Genomic DNA, 22,852 nt, shown 5'->3' with positions numbered 1-22,852 from the left:
CGGGCCTTTCCGGCAAGCTCGGAAAACACCTCGAATGTATTAACATCACCGGATGTTAGAATTTTATACAAAATGGAGTCGCTTCCCATTAAAATAAATATCGGCTAGACTGCATTGTAAGTCACTTCTGTGGTATATTTTAGGGTATATCATTGACTTTTATGAAGTGTTACTCACATTTCAACAGATCTTAAAATGTTTTGAATTTATATCAAGTTTTATAAAAAGGGGGGTTGTCATGGACGCCTAGGTAATACATTCGAGGTGTTTTTCCTAGCTTGCCGGAAAGGCCCGAGAAGTTGCGATTGCAGTTTGTGGAAGTTGTGAAAACAATGCACTGTTATGCAGAATATCGAACCCGACCATTTAAAAAATTGGAATATAAAAAATTAATTTTCTCGAAAAGATGTCAACCAGACGCTGCAAAAGTGTAAACTTGATCTGTAGTTTGACATTTTGAAGCTCTTCAGCACATTTCATATTATTCCTCAAACGCATAAAGAAAAAAAGTGTGGAAAACTGAAGTGGGACAGACAGACGGACGGACGGACAGACAGACAGGCGGACGGACGGACAGACGGACTGACGGACGCAGAGGAAAGCTATAGTCCCCTCCGGTGAAAACCGGTAGGGGACTAATAAGATATCTGAAAATTTTAATAGAATAAGAAGAATTCAAACAAAGCAATATCCGTTTAGCTTGGTAGTATTATATGATAGACATCTTCTTAGGTTATTTTAACTTGACTTTAAACTTGACCCGACTTTGCGGAAATGAGATAATTTAGTACCACATGTATTGCCTGTATGGTTGTGATCGTTAATTTTTCACGTTATATCGTACTTTTAACACCGCCATTGTATTTCATTACTGATTTACCTGAGACGGCCCGATTTCGAAGGATATCAGTACTGTAACCACTGGCAACGGTCTGATATTAGAAAACTCACTAATAGCGGACTGTCACAGGTAAAATTTTTGACTGCTGGAGCAAAGGAATGACATCACAGTTTTTAAGGTATCCCACTCCTCAATGTTGTTGTATCAAGATTTTCTTGAGAAGTATATCATTGAAATCTGTAGACAAAACAAGCTTAAAAAATACAAAGATAATGGGGGACCAGAATCCATCCCTCTGAGTTATGGCCCATTTAATTTGACCTTTTTGCACCTAAAATGCAATTTCATCCTGACTAGGATTTGTTGTCAGTATTTTTGATTAAGCAAACTTATTTCTTCAAATATTGTTTTTAATTATGCACAATGGTCACACTGAATAGAGGGATTACGAAAAAAAAATTGTACAAAGCTGCTTAAATTTTTTGTGACCTTTTTGCACTTAAAATAGACAATTTCTATAATAGCGAGCGCAGCGAGGCGGCGCTAAGCGCCGCTCGCGTAGCGAGCTCTACCGGCAAGGCGTGTGTGAAAAGAAAAATCGGACTATAGTTGCACATTCATTCAACGGATTTTTTTGGCGTCAGAAAATCGGACCAGTAATGCATCGTTTTAATCGTCCCAGTAGTTCCCTGTAATCATGGCAATTTTTATCACTTCACACTCTCACGAGAATCAGCAAGACAAATTTAGACAGTAAAAACAATAACGATGTAAGCGACATACAGTCAATGTTACCTCTAAAGTTCACCTCAGTACACTTTCAATCAAAAATAATCGTGTGACGTCACAAACGTTTACACATTGATCCGATATATTTTTTCGGAGTCAGTAAATTTTGACCCACACTTCATAGTACCAATGGTTTCCAACCTCACGTTCCAACATCACGTTCTCCCGAGAATCAAAGTAAAACCTTTGAAAAGCTTATAAGATGTGTAATTTTAAGAACATCATGCTTTTTAAGTAAATAAAACAGTATACTTCGCATACTTTTATTTCTCAGGGGAGTTTTAAAGAGTAAGACGACACTTAACCAACGTCAGCTTTGACGTCACAATAAGCACTGATAAGGGGAAATTACTCTAATTGAAGTTATTGTAAATCTGCTGAAATGACCAAAATCCTCTTAAAATCTTGCAAAGGCTAAGATAAAGAACAGCTGACGAATAAGGACATTTCTTCAGATACAGGAAACAGTTGTAAATTGCACTAATTTGGATGAATGCTCACAAATATTTTATTCACTATAATTACGGTAATTTCCGGAAACGTAACGTTATACGTAGCAGCGCCTTTTTTTAAAGGGGGTGGGTGAGTGGATGGCAGCCTCATCCAAAAAATCTTTGCAAGCAAAAAGAAAAATAAATCATGAAAATTCTAATCCTTCAGCTCTTTAGCAGTTCAATGGTTTCTTTATTTTCACTTCCATTTATTACATGCGGGGGGGGGGGGGGGGGGGGGGGGGGGGGGGGGACAACACCATGTTCTTTTAACATGATAAGCAAATATTTTTAAGCGTAAATGAAAAATAAAATTAAACATTAATTATTTTTTTTTAAGTGGAGGGGCAAATCCATGAAAAATGAAAAAAATTTTAGCATGGGGGGAGCTCTATGATGAGTCAAGTTTTATATGTAAGTTTAAGAAAAAATGTCTACTGCAAAAAAAAGGGGGAAATCAATCATAATCACAATCACTTTAAAAGAGGAGATGCAGTGCAATGAATATTTATATATTAAAATCTTTATTATTTAACAACATTGTATCTGAGATTAAACTATTGTTCTACATATAAATAAATAAATTATAATAAATCTTATAAACTATGAATAATGAAAATTTACTGAAAAATAGATATGTTTTATTTTTTGGCATTCAAATTTCACGTTGTTAATTTTATTTTATTAATTTATTATAATTCATTGTTTGATCACATGCTGTGCTCGCCCCAACGGTCGCACCGTAAAACATATTAGTTACAATTTGATTTGAAATAAAAACTTTTTGAATATCAAGAATTTTTTAAGATTAATCCAGTTTGCCTAAATATGTATTCAGTATCATTTTGACATAATATAACATAGGGGTCAGTGAAGTCAAATTTTAGATATAGGGCTTCAAAGGTAAAATTCTCGCAAAATTTGGCTTAAAAAAATTCAGACGTTCTATATAATATATGCATGATTTTATGCTAAACGGCTATCACATTCTCAAGATTTGATTTTGTACATGTCACACAGAACCTATAAAATATGTTACAAACCTATTGAATGTTAAAAATGTGAATAATGAATAAAGTATAATAAAAAGAAAAGTATATTGAAAATTCATAAAATTGCTTGTTTCTGTCATTTTCGTCTAAAAAACCTTCCGCACGAAAAAATAGTTCCCCATAAAAATTGTTTGTTTCTTGAATTCAAATGGATTTTCTTTATGAATGTTGTGTAATTATGAAATAATAATCTATCTGTGATGATTAAACAAATAAAATCATATTCATTTTAAATATAATGATCATCTGCGCAATGAAATCAAAACATGAGGAGTGAAATACCTTAAGACGTATTATCTCGTTATATTTTTATCTACCGAATATGATTCTCTCTATCTCTTACGGAAACTTTTTGTTAATTCATAGCCAGACTGTAATCTACGGAAACGTATAACCGCCTCTTGATGTTGTGTTAAATCTCTCAATGGCAAATTAAAATTTGTGTCATCTTCCTATAAAATGTATGCATTGTCAAAATTATGTCGACTTGTACAAAGAAAAAAATACAAGTCGATATATTTTGGATGATTTAAACACTCATTTCAAGCTTTGTTGACTTTGATTAAGTCATAATATTATTTTACGTTATAAATTTGTCGCATTTATATAAATGCATAGAAATTTTTCGCTATCTCTAATATTGAAAATCAATTACGTTGAAATTGTATAATTTGTGAAGCTTTTGCGTCCATACTTTGATGACTTCTTGCCTGTTTACAAGGAATGTCAACTTAAGTTTGTCGTCTTAAGTTTGAGAAACAATTTAACCCAATTAATGTAAATGTCGATTTTATGTATGCAATAATAAATGTATAAATGTATACATAAAGAGTTTTATCTATACCCGATTAATGATAATTCTACATAATTCGAAGTGCTTTTGAAAAATTAAATTTAAAATTACTGAGAGAAATATGCATTTCCGAATGCTCTATATATTTCTTAAACTTCAATTTAAAAGTAAAAAAAGAAAGACTAACCCTTTGGGTTGGGAACCACGATAACTTAGATTATTTAATGGTAACGAAAAAGGATATACGAAATTATAAAGAATGCTGTTTTTGAATGTTAAATGAATAGGACCCGAAATAAAAAAAAAGTTTTTCTTTAACTAACTTAATTTCAGTCTGCATGTATGGTTTTAACAAGAGCTTTAACCTCAAGACATCTAAGCAGTTTACCATCTCTTCTCCATATCATAGTATTCTATACGGAAACTAATTATTCCAGTCGTTCAAATTTTGGTGAAAATTCCTCTCTGACTTAGATAAGTCGCCTAGGTAAATTCGCCAAACAAAATTATGTTGCAATAAATTCCGCGACATTTAATTTTGGCGGCATAGTTTATACGCTTTATTTTAGCGCGACATTGCAGAATTCGACATTAACAGATTAAAGTGCTTAAGACGTCAAAACATGTCGAAATGGTTTCACTGAATAAAGTTTGTTGTCATAATTAAATTGCTAAACTTTGAAACAATAATATATGACAACATATTTATGTGAATATATCGCAACAATGAGAGGCGGTTAAACGTTTCCGTAGTAATCTCCACGCCCCGTTTATCGATTGGTCGAAATCGTCTGTACGATTTAGTTTATGACGTCTGTACGACTTAGTTTATGACGTCTGTACGACTTAGTTTATGACGTCTGTACGACTTAGTTTATGACGTCTGTACGACTTAGTTTATGTCGTCTGTACGACTAAGTTTATGTCGTCTGTACGACTTAGTTTATGACGTTTGTACGACTTAGTTTATGACGTCTGTACGACTTAGTTTATGTCGTTTGTACGACTTAGTTTATGACGTCTGTACGACTTAGTTTATGACGTCTGTACGACTTAGTTTATGTCGTCTGTACGACTAAGTTTATGTCGTCTGTACGACTTAGTTTATGACGTTTGTACGACTTAGTTTATGACGTCTGTACGACTTAGTTTATGTCGTTTGTACGACTTAGTTTATGACGTCTGTACGACTTAGTTTATGTCGTCTGTACGACTTAGTTTATGTCGTCTGTACGACTAAGTTTATGACGTCTGTACGACTTAGTTTATGACGTCTGTACGACTTAGTTTATGACGTATGTACGACTGAGTTTATGTCGTCTGTACGATTTAGTCTATGACGTCTGTACGACTTAGTTTTTGACGTTTGTACGACTTAGTTTATGTCGTTTGTACCACTTAGTTTATGACGTATGTACGACTAAGTTTATGACGTCTGTACGACTTTACATCTCGCACGTATGACGTTATATTTACATTCTACTGTGTTTTTCCATTAAATTCTGTGATCTTCAAATGCCTCTAAATGCAACAAGTAGTCAAAGGTCAAATTGACGAGTTTTATTATGACGTCACAAACGCTGAACGCTGCAAACTGCAACGTCACAAGCGAAAATCAAAGTTCACGCTTGTGGCTGTTACTGTGGCTCTTCCATTAATATCAACTTACCCTTAGAATAAGATAGGAATTTTAAGGCATGAATCACATTTGCAGACAAGGCAAGAAGTTGAAAAAATGTAAATATAAGCATTAAATCATGATTTTTTGAAGTATACACTCTCATAACTGCCGCGGTGTGTGCATACAAATTTTCATAACGCGCTAACGCGCGTTACTCAATTTGTATGCACACACAGCGGCAGTTATGAGAGTGTATACTTCCAAAAATCATGATTCAATGCTATATTATCTCGTGTGTGCGATATACGCATTATCTCGTTATAACGACTTAGTATCTCGCACGAACGATTTAGTTAGAATTTATTTTTCTTATCGGCAACACACTTTCGTAAGACACAACTGATTAAATAAAAAAAGAAGAGCAACCCACGACAAAGAAAGCAATATCAGCGGATAACGGATAAAGAAGATGGGTGAATAAGGCATGTAAACTGCCTATATGAGGATAGATTAGATACTATAAAGTTAAAATGTCAACAAATCTCATAATTTGTTTCTAAATTATTCAAAACAATGTATATTTACCATAACATTAATAAGTAACCTTTAAATATGTTAAATATTAGGAATAAGTTGATTTAAACTTGCGTATGCGTGTCAAAACTTCCAAAAAACTTCAATGCCTTTTCTTTTACAGAGTGGGTCTGAGCTCCATATTTTTGTCATAGTCTATAAAGGTTTAAAGGAAATCAAACCGAGTTCAATGAACGAAAACTTGGAGAGATGACCCACTATACTTTAAAAATGTCCTTTTGAATCGCATGTTCAATTGAACGTTTTCGAAAAATAATATTGGTGGTTGAAGTCTCATATAGCATTTAACACTGGAGGATTTTGTGACTGAAATGGCTCAGTGGTTAGAGCACTAGACATTAGGTAACTTTACAGAGATAGGGTTTTTAGGTTGTGGGTTCGATTCTAACAAAACTTTAAAATTTAATTCTTTTTGTTATCCTTTGTTAAAATATTCATAACTGAATATAGTTAAAAATTATGCTTTTGTAAACTTGTATTTTAACATTATCAAGAATATTTAGTTGGAAAGAATTAAATTTGAAATTGTATTTTAGGACTAAACCAAATAGGCATATGCGTGATCATGTTCCCCCATCTTCTTTCAACGGAGAGGAAAACCTTTAATCTTAATAGCTCATCATAGCCTTTGGCACACCTATCAATGAATTATTTATTTTAGAGTTACTTCCCTTAGCATGGAAAAACGACAACTAGCATCTAGCATATATGTAAACCTACACATTATATGTACAGACACTTGAGGACGGTCGCTCTGAAAGCACTCGATGTATGCCACTTTCTCTACCAGCAGTATTGTAATAGGTTACTCTTTTATAAGTGAACATATCCTTAAAATGAGCCCCATCCTTTTTGTTTGAATCACGCTTGCCATTTCTAACACTTTTGACTGTACAGATGTACAGTACAATGGCGTCGGAAGCAAATTGACCCTCCCCCAGCTCCCCTTCCCCACCGGTTCCGACACCTACGCAGTAGATGTATTTGTTTATAAATCTATCACTGTGTGAAATTTACTGTTCAATTATCACTTTATTTTGGACTTTACTTTTTAAATTCAACATCTGTTTTGTAATATTTTCTCACAGTTTATATCGTACAAAGTTACTTATTTAATTAGTGATTGACACTTTTCGGACTCAATGTGTGATTTCAAAGAGACAGAGTGTCATGTTCCAAGAACTGCTAATCTGCTAAAACAAAATTAAATCTATTTCATGTCTCGGACATCAAAGACTCGTTTTGCATCTGTCAATCTTTCACTCAGCTCACATATGTCATCACCTGTCAATTTTTAATCATTGTTCAGATTCCTATATAAAGTTGTGTACATATCGTCCGGAATACGGTGGCCAGCCTCGGCCACGTCCGACTCACCCAGAGTCTTGAGTCCGGAGGCCACCACTGGCCACATCTGACTCGTTTGTAACATGTCTATTTAATTGTTTTAATAGTTGATTCACGTCCAATAAATTCGAAAACCTGTATCAATTGCCAATTTATTTCTCTGGAATTGCATATTGGTGAACCTTAGGGAATACGGTACACATATCCTTCGTGTACCTTTTGGCCTACAGCGCTCCACAACCTTAAACCTTTATCCTCTACGCCAACTTTCCCTCACCCTGTTCGTACTGCACACGACGGATGCAGTTCAAGAAGAATTACCTAGCACCGTACAAATCTACGCGGTCACAAATCTATAGGTAGTAAGTGCCTAGTATTTTAATTACAAGTCATGCAGCATACTGGATTAAAATGCCAAAAAAGAAAAAAAAATTACTTGTTTGAAAAAAGTATGACAGCTTAATTAATCACCTTAGAGGGAGCTTTACAGTACCGGTATTTGTGTGTTTGTTTGTGTGTTTGATTTTTTGAGACAAATCTTAAGATAGGCCTAGACTGTGTAATCTTGGAGATATGAAAATATATGAACATGTTAGAGATGATCAGACCATGTATAAAGACAAAAATTTTATGCAAAATTAACTGTAAACATAATAAAAAATTAGATTTTTATCGCATTTAATAGATTCATTTTCATCCTTTTATTAGATCTTTTTGTGCAGTGTATTTACATCTCAAAAAAAAAGAAAATACTTTTATAATAAATAAAGTGAGATAAATATTAATGCTATTTGTGTTTTCCCTTACTTACTAATTCCCTGGACTATAGGGTCACCTTACAACGTTTGAAGTGGACAGTCACTAATGTGTTGACCGCCATTCGTCTGTAGCAAGCTCTAGGCGCTTGTTCACGACAGATTAATGTTCCAGAAAAGAGTAAGAGTACAGTCTTGTGACCGCTCTCTTCAAGTGGCCGGCCAAGGGGTCAACTATTACTTTTCCTGGGCGCTTAAATTTTTTTCATTTTTACTGTTTGAAAGAAAACCTCTAAAAATGTGTCAAGAGAGTCCCATTTATTTCAAATGTATGTTCACAGTGAAGTTAAGTAGAGTTTGTAATTGTAAGTTGACGAGAGTATAAGAATACTCGAGAGAACACGATAAGGATCACTACACCTACTGCCGTCCGTGTGACTGACGGTACATGTGTGTATACGAAGTCATAGATACACTTTACAAACGGAAGACACAGTAGTCGTACATCACAAAAAGTCCAAAGTTTACGAAAACAATTGATGTGCTTATGTCTTAAGGACGTTGGATGCTCGGAGATAAGTTATAGAAAAACAGTTTAAATATTGTTAAGACTCACGTTTATCAAGATTTTCTTCAAAGCCATCCTTCTATTTTTACATTCTTACCAAGTCTAATATACTTTTTGTTATCTATCGCAGCATTGTAAGCCAACTGAAACAAACTGAAATCCTTCTAAAGTATCCTTTGTAAGGAAATAGTATAAGCACTGTATTCAATTTAATAAAAGAAAATGTCCTTGTCCGTATAATTTTAAAATTGCATAATATATACTTCGTATGTTATCACGATGCGATTAAAAGAATTAAATTTTTCTTTTGTAAGATTGCATACAAAACAAGATGTAGAGTCCCATATTTATTGCCTTTTCATGTTTTGACAACAGTTTTAGTCAGCTTTGGGCAAGAACAAGCCAGTTCAAGAAATGTTTACATTTTTATCCTCAAATGTACCAGATGGCTGCACATTCCCCATAACTTTACATTAAGTAGACGTGACTTCTAGTGTACTTTTAAATTAATTAATATTTGTCTAAGCATTTAAGCATGATTGGATAATTATGTGACTTTATATAATACATGATTGAATAAAAATCATGTCACTGTTATAAAGTTTAAATCTCAAGAAAAATGCATAAAAAATGAAATTGATTTACACGAAGCTGTCACTGGATAGTTTACAAAGTAGTACAAGGCGTAATGTGTGCGCAAATAGTGAAATTCGCCGAATGCCATATACTATACATGTAAAATTTATTAACTAAAATAATTCATAATTATGTTAGAAGTATAAACCCTATAAGCTCTGAGGTAGAGGATCGGGGCTATAAAAGCAGAGGGATAGAGTCCGATGGAATTTCTGATAATCTTATGAGTTTTTCACGCTTCTGTTGGAAACACAAGCTTATGGACCAGGCACGTAGCATCGTTTTTGAAAGTGGGCGTACTATATAACTTCAATTTCACTCCTCATTTCCTTATTCTCATATCAATTTTTTACATACTCCAAAAAAGTGGGGGGGCCAACTCCATGATAATTCCATTTTTTATATGTAAATTTTAAATAATTTGTTGCTGCGAGAAAAAGTGGGGGGGGGGGGGGGGGGGGGCTGCCCCCCCTGATGCTACGTGCCTATGGACCACGTATATTGCAGTGGATTATATTGTCGTGTCGCACAAAGAGAAACCCATATAATGCACTCATAACACATGTGCTTAACTACACACTGCGCTGAGATCTATAAAACAGAGCTTTATGACGAATATACACTATATGTTTCATAAAAAATAAATTGCGGCCATGGCCACTTTCTAATCAAATTTATATAGTTTTAAGCATGCATATATATACACTATTAAATGCTTAAGATTATGGCGTAAAGTTCTGTTAAGGAACAAGATTACATCGATGTCTATAGAGGCCAACTCATGATTTTAAATAATTGTTTACAATCTTAAATGTTATAGAGCCCATGGTTAAAGGTTTTGCTATTTTATTTTGGTAGGGAAACGTAGAAATGGACACGGGTAAATATATTTATCTTCCAACTAGTATGATTGTAAAACATTATATTATATTCATTGATGGCAGTTAATATTGTTTGATTTTAGGCACCATCATTTAAATCAAATTTCCATAATAAAATCGTGTATGTTATCATTCACAAAAAGTTAGAGTTTTTAATTGAACTATATCAGCGATTGCGAAACTTTAGGCATTGCAAAATTTAAAACCAATCTGGAAATCCCATGATGAATCACACATCATTGCCCTAGAAACCGGTAGATACGTATGTTATGTAGTGAAGACTTTGTACGATATTATATGTTGGTAACCATTCGGTGTTGTACTAATCACTACTCGGATAGCAAATGTTAGTAGTATTCTGTGGTCCTTTCACTATCCAAATTACCCAAAGTAAAAAAATCCACACGCTTAGCTAGCCAGGCGAGAGTGTGTAAGAATTAAATAAATAATATACGGTAAAAATATTTCCGATACTGTGCGTGTAATATCCTGTATCCCTTCATATAAGCCTTCTTATATGGTCAGGATGGGACATCGGGAGGGACCAGTCGATCCTACAGGAATTAAGTTTACACGACCATTAACAGGGATATCTAGGCCTGGGGAAAATAGGAAATTTCGTACAATACCCAGTACAGTTTTAATGGGAATAGTTTTCAAGGGGCTGGCTAACACCCTGTATTCCACAAAGCTTTTATATATGGGAAGGATGGGACATCGTGAAAGAGCAGTCGATCCTCAAAAGGAATTGGGTTTACGACCATTAACAGGCATAACGTAGGTCGACACGAACCATAGGTCATTTTACGTGTTATATCATAACGATTATGTAGGACATCAGATGTATTACTGGCACGTAGCGTCGTTTAAAAAAATGTGGGAGGGTGCAGGCTCATCCAAAAAATCTTGACAAGCAAAAAAAAAAAATAAAATAAAAAAATAACCCCCCCCCAAAAAAAAAATCATGGAGATCCTAATCCAGGGGGGGGGGGGGGGGGGGGGTAAGGGTTGTCATTTTCATTTTATAATTTCACTGTTCAATTCCTTATTTTCACTTCCATTTATTACCATGATCCCTAAATTATCTAAACACGTACGCTTCCTTGTCCGATTTTTAGTTTCCATTTTTACCGAAATGTATAACTACTTAAGGTAAGAGGTAGTACTATAAACATGATGTTTTGAAACAACTGTAGTGGTTACTCATGTATTGATGTTCACTAGTTGAGTTGTTGCTCACCTTGTGGGGATACTTTATTGTCGCTTATAAAAATGAAATGTACAAATTAAATTTTAGATGTACCAGTCCGTGTAAATCAATCAAAATACACCACCTATGATGCAGATGACTGCAATGAAAGAATTCTTGGAGCTTTGAATGAATAGGCAATTAATAGGCAATCTTTCCTGTATATTTTGATTTAGAATAAAAAGATTTTTAGAAGTTGACCATTTTACATTTTCCTTCAGATTTTGTGAATCCCTTTTCATTTAATTGAAATATTTCAATTACATACATTGTTATGATTAAATAAACAATTTTATATGATTTTGTATAAAATATTCTCAAATTCTTGCAAAACTTGGTTTAAAAGATATTAGACTACTATATGCTTGCATGGTTTATGCAGAAAATATTCAAAATTCTAATTTTGATTTTTTTTACATGTAATTTTAAGTAAGATATACAAAATATGTTCCAATTATATCCAAAGTAAAGTTTACATGCAAAAAAATTTAACGCATAGTGTATTTAAAAAAAAAACCAATAGAAAGATGTAGATATGAAAAGAATATTTGAAAAGCATTAAAGCTATAAGTTGTTATATGTCATTTATTACTTTTATCAAAAAAAAAAAAAAAATGCGAGAGAAAATAATAGAATATGTACTTAGTATTAGTTTTTTTTACATCTTGTTTGAGTTTGTCAGTGTAAGTTGGACTAAAATCAGATATTTTATTAGTCAAGGAATTCCTTTTAACAAGAACTTCATCAAAGTAAATAGTGTGAAAGCTTTACTTGGACTTTTTCCATCAATGTAAGTTTTACGGTAATCTCAGATAATTTGATGAGGAAGGGGAAGAGGGGGATGTGTACTTGGATGGTGCTTTTTGTTGATATGCTGTTTTTTGGCGGCATTTTAAAATTCTGGTCAGCTGACTTATTGAAGTGATCACAGTGTTCCTGTTGATAACGAACTCGACCCAGAGCCGGATTGTCTGCATGTGCAAGGATTCTGATCTTCACGCCTCAGTAAATCCAGCGGATAATCTTCCCTAGCCCCGTTTGTCATCATGGATTATGTCACTGGATTATCATTGGTGATGGTAATTCTGATAGAAGGTAAGGAGGCTGTCTGTAGCAACCCCAAATTAACATCAATCATCCACCACTACCAGAGGCTGCAGTTCATCCTCTTCTTTTTAACAATTTTTTTTTTATTTTGTTTCTGTTTTATTTGAGAGGCTTTGAGCAGTGTTAAGGAATGTTCAGCGTTTTTACAATTTGCATTTCGTCTAACAATTCTCTCGAACTGTTCCGCGTCTTCCATCTTCCCGAACGTCCATAGCTGTGTTTATTTAGTTTGTTTGTGTAAGATAAATGGATATTAATTTAGAATTAACAGCAAAGATTTCTTAAGTTTGAAGAGTAAATCTTTGGGAAAATATCAGATAGCTGATTTGAGAGGGCCCCGTTTCTCACACTAGACCCCGCTGGGTGGCATCTAATAACCCGCTAGGGGTCCTTGGGGATGTTGGACGTTATCTCGCGTCTGCAAAATGTGATCTTTCTAGCCGGCTGCAACTAACGTGTGTATTCTCAAAGGCAAAGCGAGGCTGTGTTTATTTATTAACCCGCTGGTATTTGTAAGTCAAAGAGGGTCGACTTCTTTTTTAAACCCCCAATCACATGGATCTTGAATATCTTGTCAACAGGTTAACTGATTGGTCGTGTGGGGTGGTGACCTATGCACCATGATCACAAAAATGTTATTGTTTTTTTTTATGACGAATACTATGCGTAAAATCTTAGATTCTAGAGTGCGCGATTTTTTATTTTAAATCTTAGTTTCTGTCGAGATGCTGGATCGGTTTTGTTGCTGAAGGATCTCGCCAGGTTTACGTTTCGCTTAATAAATCATGTGTCACTACATGTTACAGAAAATACGATATATCTGGTACTCTTCATATATAAATAGTACCAGATTTATTGCAATAAGAATTGCGCCATTACCTTCTAAAAATTAAAATCTACATATAGGAGATATTAACATGAATGCAATCTTCTTTTCTATAGAAACATCAGACAACTGAATGGATTAATCGTTTTTCCTTCTTTTTAGACGTGTTGTTGTGTAATGTACAATCAGTTATGGTGTGTTTTGAGGGATTCGAATTTAAAGCTGCGAATGTGTGTCTGTAAGTCACCCTACAAGCCTCAGATTAAAATATTTCTATGTATATTAACAAGAAAGTTATTGAGATCTTGTCTTCGTGGAAGAAAACAACGAACAACCAGGAAATGATGCTTATTTCATTTTTTTCTTTAAAAAACACAGGGAATTGAAAAAATTTGAAGATTGTGTGGCGCCATTAGCCGACAAATGCCAAGATGATCCAGTGTACAACATGCAGGTTAACCAACTGAAGATCTTTAAGCCAGCGTGTGGGGGTGTGTTCGATTTGATACACTTGCAGCATTTGAGATACATGCAAATGCATGACTTAAAAGAATTCAAAGATATTTCAAAAAGAAATTTTGGTTTATAATAAGATGTGTATTGATGTTCCTTTTAGTTTTTATAAAAGTAAAGGAAGGTTTAAGGTTAACATTATGTTTAGATATTGACTCAACAGGTTCTTCCGGTACGGTCTGTGACGTCATGGGACTTCAGAAGTGTATGGCTGAGGTAGAGTATGCAGAAGGCGCGGATCTACGTGACAACTGCGCGTAAGGATATTATAATACTTCGAGTATAAAAATGTTTTCCTTATCAGGTTAAGTAATTAAAATAAAAACTGTTAAAGTATTTTTTCTTGATGTATGAAATTATGAACATGTTATATTTATACCTACGCATATTTTTACTTTTACTTTTGATATATCAATTAAATAATTGTTTCTTATGTTACTTGGAATTAGAATCTTTCATTCTATAAAGTGTTTATCCACTGGCTAGATATCTCGAGAAACATAGCGCTGTAGATCCTGCCGCGAGTTCAAAACACTATATAGTCTGTCCCAAGTTATTGCTTCCATCACTTTTTGATGATTTTTAAGAAAAATACACATACCTTTTTACAGAAAATACAGATGAAATCGGTAAAGGGGAAAATATACAAGATATCTTCATTAACAAATTATCCCTTTTCACTCATAAAAGTTTACAGAAACGAAAATAATTTTTTACGGAGATTTATAATGAGAAATGTTTACATCTTGTCTCCATTCGGAAGTACTCGGGACACCTCGCGTGATCTTTCAATGTTATCATCCGGGCTTATTAATGGCTGATACAATGCAAAAACTACACCGTAAAATTTACTTAGTTGCTTATTATGCAGGCAAAATCGTATCGAACATCGACGATGTTCCATTGAGAAAATTATATAAAGAGACTCCGAAATATATGTGCTACTAATGATATCCTAATACGTACATCCGCGTGACTAGTATTTGTATTGACAGGTTCTACCCGCGCTTTGATGAGTGCACACAACCTTTGATAGCACAGTGTGGCGACAATGACCCGCAGTATATGAACATCAAAAGCAGCATTGACAGCTTCCAGCGTGTCTGCGCAAGCTCAGGTTCGTATGGAAAATGATATTTATGTACGGTATGATAAATAAAATTCATGGAAATTATAATATATGGTGGCTGGAAATATGGTACGGAAAATGAATTCGGTATTCGGAATCAATTTCTTTTTCATTTTTGAAAGGAAAAATCCAACACAAGTGTAAATGCATATCTAAATTGCTATTAGTCGTGCACATGGGAACCAACCTAATGATCACTTGATAGTCTCTGGAGGCACGTACAACAATGGAAGATGCGTCCTGTATTATTGAGTCTGAGACAGAGACCCCCATAACTATGTCAATATGTGCAGGCAGCAAGCCAAAAGTTCACCCAGCGAACGTTTGACCAGGCGCCGCGCGGAGCTTAAGCCTGTAGAGTTTCTTTTGTAAAGCTAAGTTACATGTACATGATCTATTTAGGGGGGATACCGTGGGCACGTTACTAAGTAATACTATAACTATATATACATTAATGGGCGACGTCGACCTTGCACTCTAGCTATCGGTTAACCAATAGCCAGGAATGTCATATACGTGACCAAACCCCTTTACTACTCGGCTGATGCATGTATCAATCTATTGCATAAATTGAATATTACAAAATAGGCTACAATTTTTTACAAATTTTTGAATCGTGTCTTTTTAACAACTGACATTCTTTAAGTTGTGGAACATTTTCAAGTTCGGTCATTTACACGTAGTAACTTTGGACATCATACTTTCTTCAGTATTTGAGAATAAGAACAATTAATTCTTCATCATGAATTAAAAATGAATTTTTTTTGCGAGAATTCATGACATTTGATCGATTAAAAAGCCGGGTAAAAGGTCTTACGGTATTGTGTAAGAAGGTCAGAAAGTTTGACTTAAATACAACACAATTGTGGTTTTCATATAATTTGTGTAGATTGAATTTAAGATTAATATAAGAATGTTGTTTACTCAGGATTTGAGTTTTCAGTTTGAATAGTATAAAGCTCAATGTCATTTGTTCTAAACACAAGAAATATTAAAAAAATGTATTTTTCTGATTTTGCAGCACTATGAAAAGAATAGTATAGTGATTCAATTTTTTTTTTACTCTCTTATGAGCTCATCTGAGCTAAAAGCTCAAGTGTGAGCTTTTCTGATCACTTTTTGACCTGTGTCCGTCCGTCCGTCCGTCCGTCTTACATTGTACCGTAGTAGACAATGTAACAACTTGTTGCGATGACCCCCCCCCCCCCCTTTCCACCGTTCAAATATGGCTAATCTATTTTTAAGTCAGGATTACACACGTGCATGGTGAACAGCCCTTTTACTAAAAAATTTTTGCTCACTGATGTTATTACATCCCATATAACATTCTTATCAATTGTGACTGTAAATGCTGACACATTTAACATGTACATGTACCATACCATTATTCCAATATTGCTATTGATTTTATGTAACAACCTATGCCATAAGATGTATGTCTTGTGCAAATAAAGAATGAATAAACATGCATCGGTTAATCTATTTTGTGAAAAAATCTTGATAATTATTGCTTGCTACCATTGTCTGCACTGTTTCGGAGAAGGCAACTTTCAAACCGTAGATATGCCTGACGTCAAGCAATAAAATATACTATTTCAATGCATAGCGAGACACCATACTTAAATAGTAAGTCACGGACCAATTTTAAAATAAGATATATTACGTTAATTTACCATTGTCAGTTGAACTATACATTGGGACTAGTTCATTCAACGTATGTGCATTTGTTAAATCAACGTTTACTGCAGGAAAAGACGTTATGATAAATACTTGTGCCAATGTAAAAAAAAAATTAAAATTTTGTAATACAAATGAGTACCGTAGTATACAGTAGTCATCTTCTACTTGTTATATTGGGGAAAAAAACAAATAAAAAAAGGGTAATCTATAGTCCAATCCACACTTTGCAAAAGTTGTTCCCCTTTGCGGGTTCAACCCAAAGGTCAAAAGGAAAAAAAACAACTTTTCCCTTCTTTATGCAACCAAATATTTGGGCGTCCTGTGAAGAAATCTCTTAGAATTTAATTTAATCATTTGATATGTGGGTTGCCCCAACTTGGGGCAATCAAAATTCACAGCGGAAACTGATTTCTAATGTCAAATGACGAAGTTACAACTCTCTAAACTACAAAGGCTACTGTGAGAAATATATGGGTTTTCCCCCAAAGATGGCGGCCAAGGGACATAACTTTTGTAAAGTGTGGATTCGTCTATTTGTCTGACAAAATCATACGGTGCAATGCAGCGCAGGAGTCAGATGTGAAATCACAAACGAAGTCAACCCAATAGTCCCTTGCGAAAACAAAACCACTTAGAATAAAGTTTTGATGTTTTGCTGTTCACACTCCGCGGTCCTCTTCTCCTATATTCTGTTCGAACAAGTCTGTACCAATAACAAAGTTATCGAACACAGTTTAAGAGAATCAGAGTCAATCCTTTCCACTTTTGTATAATGCTTATTGTAAATAAAAACTACAGCACTTTTAAGCAAAACTTTGGCCAAGAGAATTACCTTAGATTACTTAAATATTTTGAGCAGAAAAGTGTAAATCTTTTTCACATTTCCGCTCATTGACTTAGTATTGAAAGAGGACGATATCAAGGCATTCCTCGACAAGAAAGATACTGTACAGAGGCGGATCCAGCAATTTGGAAAAGGGGGGGTTCCATTTGATGAAAATCAATATGTGCAAAATTCATCATTTGTCAATAAACAAGGACTTTTTGAACGTTTTCAGTGCGTATACAACTGTATTTAATAATAAAAAAATAACTCAGACTAATTGCGATAAACTATTATAGAAATGGATATTTTTGGTATTTTTTTATGTCGTTGATCACTGTTTTTAAATTCTGAACTATTTATCAATTTTGATTTCTATCGATTGCCTTCTTAAATAAAGGTCTAAATGATAGGATATTACAAAAAATGGGGATAATTTATCTGCTGAAAAGATGGTACGTGTGTAATACAATGGTAAAAGCAATTGTCGTTCTAGGGGACTTGATGTGACCTCTGTAATGAGTGCGCTAACATCAATCGGCACTAGTACAGATGCGATTATATTTAGAAAAGTTTTTAAAAGTTGTGCATTTTCATAATGGTTAACCCCTTACACGGTATTTTGTAACAGAATTTCCGATTCATGGAAACAAAACAATACGAAATTCTTTAAATAGGCAATTTTAAAAGCATTTATTTGAGATAATTACAGTATTTCTATTATAAATGGAAAAATTGCCTTTAAATAGGCATTAAACGTTTTCAAAAAAATTCATATGTCCCATGGAAAGGGGGGGTTCCGACCCCCGGAACCCCCCCTCTGGATCCGCCAATGCTGTAATAGATGTAATGTTAAATCAGTGGATGAAGAAAAACATGTGATCTGAACATGGCATTAAGAGATACTCTGTACAATCTAGCTAATGACTTTTGTAAAAATTTTCAATAGATGGATTGTCTCTCAGTTAAATCGATACAGAAGGGCATGCTCTTCGTTTGAACAGTTTCTAAGGCGAGGCAAGCTACTGAAAAACAATTTGATAAAACAGGACTATCAACAGTCTCGTTTGAAATCATGTTTTCGTAAGTTCTATGGTCGATACAACGACCTTGTCAGCATATATCATCATAAATTGAATTTTATCGATGTATTCATTACTGCCATTTTTTCTAAATTGCATGAGTCATGTTATAAATGTAATTAACCCCAAAATATTACACAAAGACAAATGATCGTTTAAGTATTTATACATCACGACATGTTGGTTTGTTATCACATTGTGCTTTGTTATCACATTCAGTCTAACACAGTCCGTCATGATATACACCAAGCCTCAGTAAGCGGCATCTCTCCAAAGCTGTACTTTTCCAATTATATGATTAAGTCTAAAGTACATCAATTCAATTCAATTCAATTCTTTATTTCTTTAAGCTTTACAGCTTATCAGTATGACATATGTATAACATGAGGTGGTAGTGTATTTACAGGAGAACTTGTGCACGTACAGATAATAACATTTACTGTTACATATACAGGTTGAGAAAACAAAAGACTACAATTATGTAATACAGTTGTCCCTTAATAACATACTTTTTGAGATGAATTTGCCAAGATTACAGAGATCTTTGACATTGTCAGTATTAAAAAGTTGAATTAATTTAAACATACAAGGTTTTTTATAATAATATTCTTTCATGTATAATCTGCGCAATGTTCTGTATAGAGGACAAACAAATAAAAAATGGAATTCATCTTCAACACTAGATTTGCAATGTGGACAAAATCTATTTTCTCTATTTGTGTTATTATATCTACCAGTTTCAATAGCCAGGCGATGTGACGATAGTCGTAATTTAGTTATATATTTCTGTAATTTAATGGGAATAGATTTTCTTAAATAGTATTGAAGATGTATACCATCGATAAGATATTTGTAAAAAGAACATTTCTTTGAATTTTCAACATTTGCAAAAATATCTTGTTTTGCCTGATCAAAAATTCTTTGTTTTACAAGTTGTAAAATACCATTGTTTATTTTTTGGTTAGACCATATATCAAAAAAACCGAGGTCAATGAGAATTTTCTTTACATAGAAAACCCAGTTTTTATAACCGTGTTCTTCACAATTAATATACATAACTTCGTAGCAATGTCTAATTATACAATTGTCACTAATTAAGACATTTTTCCAAAACTTAATAATGTTAAACATTCTATAATGTACAAGGGGCACACGGCCTAATTCAGCATATAAGTAAGCAGTATTTGTACTTTTCTTCACTCCGAGAATTTGTTTACAGAAGTCTGTATGAAGTTTCTCGATATTGCAACCTATATTATTTCCCCATATCTCTGAACAGTAATTAACAATTCCACCAATAAAACAATCAAAAAGCGACAATAATGTTTCTATATTAAATGACATTCCCCGTATATTCTTTCTAAGCGCAAACAATGCTTTTCTACCTTGTTCAGATAATTGTTTTTCAGCTTTGGTAAACTTGTTGTTAAAGTTGAAAAGTATTCCTAAGTAAGTGAATTGTTGTACAATTTCTAAAACATCATTACCAATATGCCAACACTCACTATCTTTTACTCTGCCATTGTTTCTAAAAACCACAATTTTTGACTTTTCCGCATTAACATGCATTTTCCAAGTATTACAATAGCTATGTAGTTCATTCAAATGACATTGTAAACCTTCCACAGATTCAGAGAACAGGACCATATCATCAGCGTACATTAAAAGAAACAGATTTAGGGAAGATAACTCGTAAGACAAACAACCGGCATTTAAAAAGCTATTTTCGAAATCGTTAATATATAAATTGAATAAAATAGGTGATAACACTTCGCCCTGCATTAATCCTAGGTTATTACAAAAATATTCACTCAAAAATCCATCAACACCAATACAGGATTTCACATGACGATATAGCGCTTTAATAACTGACAATAATTTTCCTTCAATGCCAACCTTTGAAAGTTTAAGCCACAAAAGTCGTCTATCAATAGAATCAAACGCTTTTTTAAAATCGATGAACGCACAATATAACCTCTTCTTTTTACATAGACTGTTACTAATAATAGAATGTAAAGCAAAAATAGCATCACGTGTTCCACAGCTTGGTTTAAAACCAAATTGTGCATCCGTTATAACATCATTATATTTTGACCATTCCAATAACCTTTTGTTTAAAATTGAAGTAAATAACTTACACATATTACTAACTAACATGGCTAGCCTACTAATATTTGTTTATGCGTGTTGATAAATACACATTATTCTACATAGAAAGCTATGGCTATTAAAAATCTATTTTAAGGTAACTTCGAGCTGAAAAATTGCTTGACCATTTGATATTCCAACCAGTTTACTTAGATCTGGTTCAGATGAAAATGTTTTACGAAATATTGTTTCCTGTTCAATTCCATCCACAGAGGCACATTTCCTCAGAGAGTTCTTCATTTTCGTTAGTCTTAACGGGTCAGACTCAAACAATCTTCCACTGGGTCGCATGCTGACTGACCTTTTCACACTAACTGTTGGACCATAACTAATCACCTAATTGTCTACGGGGTTTTCCGTTTTTCCATATTGCAACAAAGAGCACACTACGGGTGTGACAGTCGGCAAAGGATGTTCACTCCTCCATGGCACCTGACCCTACTTCTATCTTTTTAGAGGTCCGTGTTGCCCTGCTTTAAATTTGTATTTCGTTTAATATATTTTTTGAGATGGTTGGCAATTTGTTATTGTCATTTTCATGGACAATGACCAAAAATTAAACTGGCTTGAAAAAATGAAGATTTACAAGTACTTCTACAACTCATTGAAATGATTCTTTAAAGTGGAATATAATGGTTATAGTTATATATACATATATAGTGCACAATATATTTACTTTTAGAGAGGGTGTTATGTATAAGCATACTGGTTTGAACACTTTGAGTACAAGTAGACCAGTCTAATCGACTGTGCAGGCACCGTCCCTTGGTACTCTCTGTTTTCGGGCCACCTTGTTTCTTTATAGCTGTAGTGTTCACGCATTATCTCACACAGTTAAATGCGTAAATCCCATACATATATTTCATTGTATTGATGAATCATTTTGCATATGGTTGCTTGTAATATGAACCTGGATATTCTAGGCTATTATTTCATTCATTATTTGTTATAATCATGATATTATTATTTTTAGTTCAACCAAGGAAAGTTGAAACGTGTGTGGAAGCATCCTTAGCTGGCGTTAATTCAAGGTTGTGACAATTATGACCGTTGGGGGTAGGGTGGGGCCAAAATGGGGGGGGGGGGGGGTCAACAAATTTTTACATAGGAATATATAGAGTACATTTTCAAAAATCGTCTTCTCAAGAGCCATTTGGCCAGGAAAGCTGAAACTTATGAGGAAGCATCCTCAGGTAGTGTATATTCAAAGTTGTGAATATCATGACCCTTGGGGGTAGGGTGGGGCTACATTGGGGGTCGACTTTTTACAATGGAATATAAAGAGTAAATATTGAAAAATCGTCTTCTCAGAAAGCAATCAGTCAGGAAAGCTGAAACTTGTGTGGAAGCATCCTTGGGTAGTGTTGATTCAAGGTTGTGAAAATCATGACTCCCTAGGGTAGATGGTAGCCACAATGGGGGTTGAATTTTTACATTTGGATATATGGATTAAATCTTCTTCTCAAGAACCATTTAGTCAGGAAAGCTGAAACTTGAAAGGAAGCATCCTTAGATAGTGTAGGTTCAAAGTTGTGAAAATCATGAACACCGGGGGTAGGGTGAGGCCACATTGGGGGTTGCATTTTTACATATGAATGTATAAAGTAAATCTTGAAAAATCTTCTTCTCAGAAACCATTATGCCAGGAAAGCTGAAACGTGTATGGAAGCATCGTCAGGTAGTGAAAATTCAAAGTTGTGAAAATCATGACCCTCGGGGGTTCGGTGGGGCCACAATGGGGGGGGGGGGTCGACTTTTTACATAGGGATATATAGAGTAAATCTTTAAAAATCTTCTTCTCAAGAACCATTTGGGCAGGAAATATAAGACTTGTTTGGAAGCATCGTCAGGTAGTGATATTTCAAGTTTATTCAAATCATGATTCGGGGGGGGGGGGGGGGGGGGGGGAGACAAATTTATAAATATA

At 34.2% G+C, this 22,852-nt stretch overlaps 1 protein-coding gene across 2 annotated transcripts in view; it reads left to right on the top strand.

The window, feature by feature from the left end:
* Nucleotides 1–10,323: 10,323 nt before the first annotated feature.
* Nucleotides 10,324–22,852, top strand: part of LOC136269679 (uncharacterized) — a 29,632-nt gene continuing 17,103 nt past the window's right edge. The window contains exons 1-5 of one of the 2 annotated variants that reach the window (XM_066074644.1): nucleotides 10,324–10,367; nucleotides 13,713–13,788; nucleotides 13,929–14,041; nucleotides 14,227–14,320; nucleotides 15,059–15,180. In XM_066074644.1, the coding sequence (XP_065930716.1) occupies nucleotides 10,358–10,367; nucleotides 13,713–13,788; nucleotides 13,929–14,041; nucleotides 14,227–14,320; nucleotides 15,059–15,180 (415 nt within the window). In that variant the 5' untranslated portion in view covers nucleotides 10,324–10,357. Of the gene's footprint in view, nucleotides 10,368–12,495; nucleotides 12,713–13,712; nucleotides 13,789–13,928; nucleotides 14,042–14,226; nucleotides 14,321–15,058; nucleotides 15,181–22,852 lie in introns of those variants that run through there. The other variant, XM_066074643.1, reaches the window with a different exon arrangement.

This window comes from Magallana gigas, chromosome 2 (assembly GCF_963853765.1).
Source record: "Magallana gigas chromosome 2, xbMagGiga1.1, whole genome shotgun sequence".
Taxonomy (NCBI): Eukaryota; Metazoa; Mollusca; class Bivalvia; order Ostreida; family Ostreidae; genus Magallana; species Magallana gigas.
Note: the sequence above shows the minus strand (reverse complement) of the source record. Positions and strands in the feature narration are given on the sequence as shown.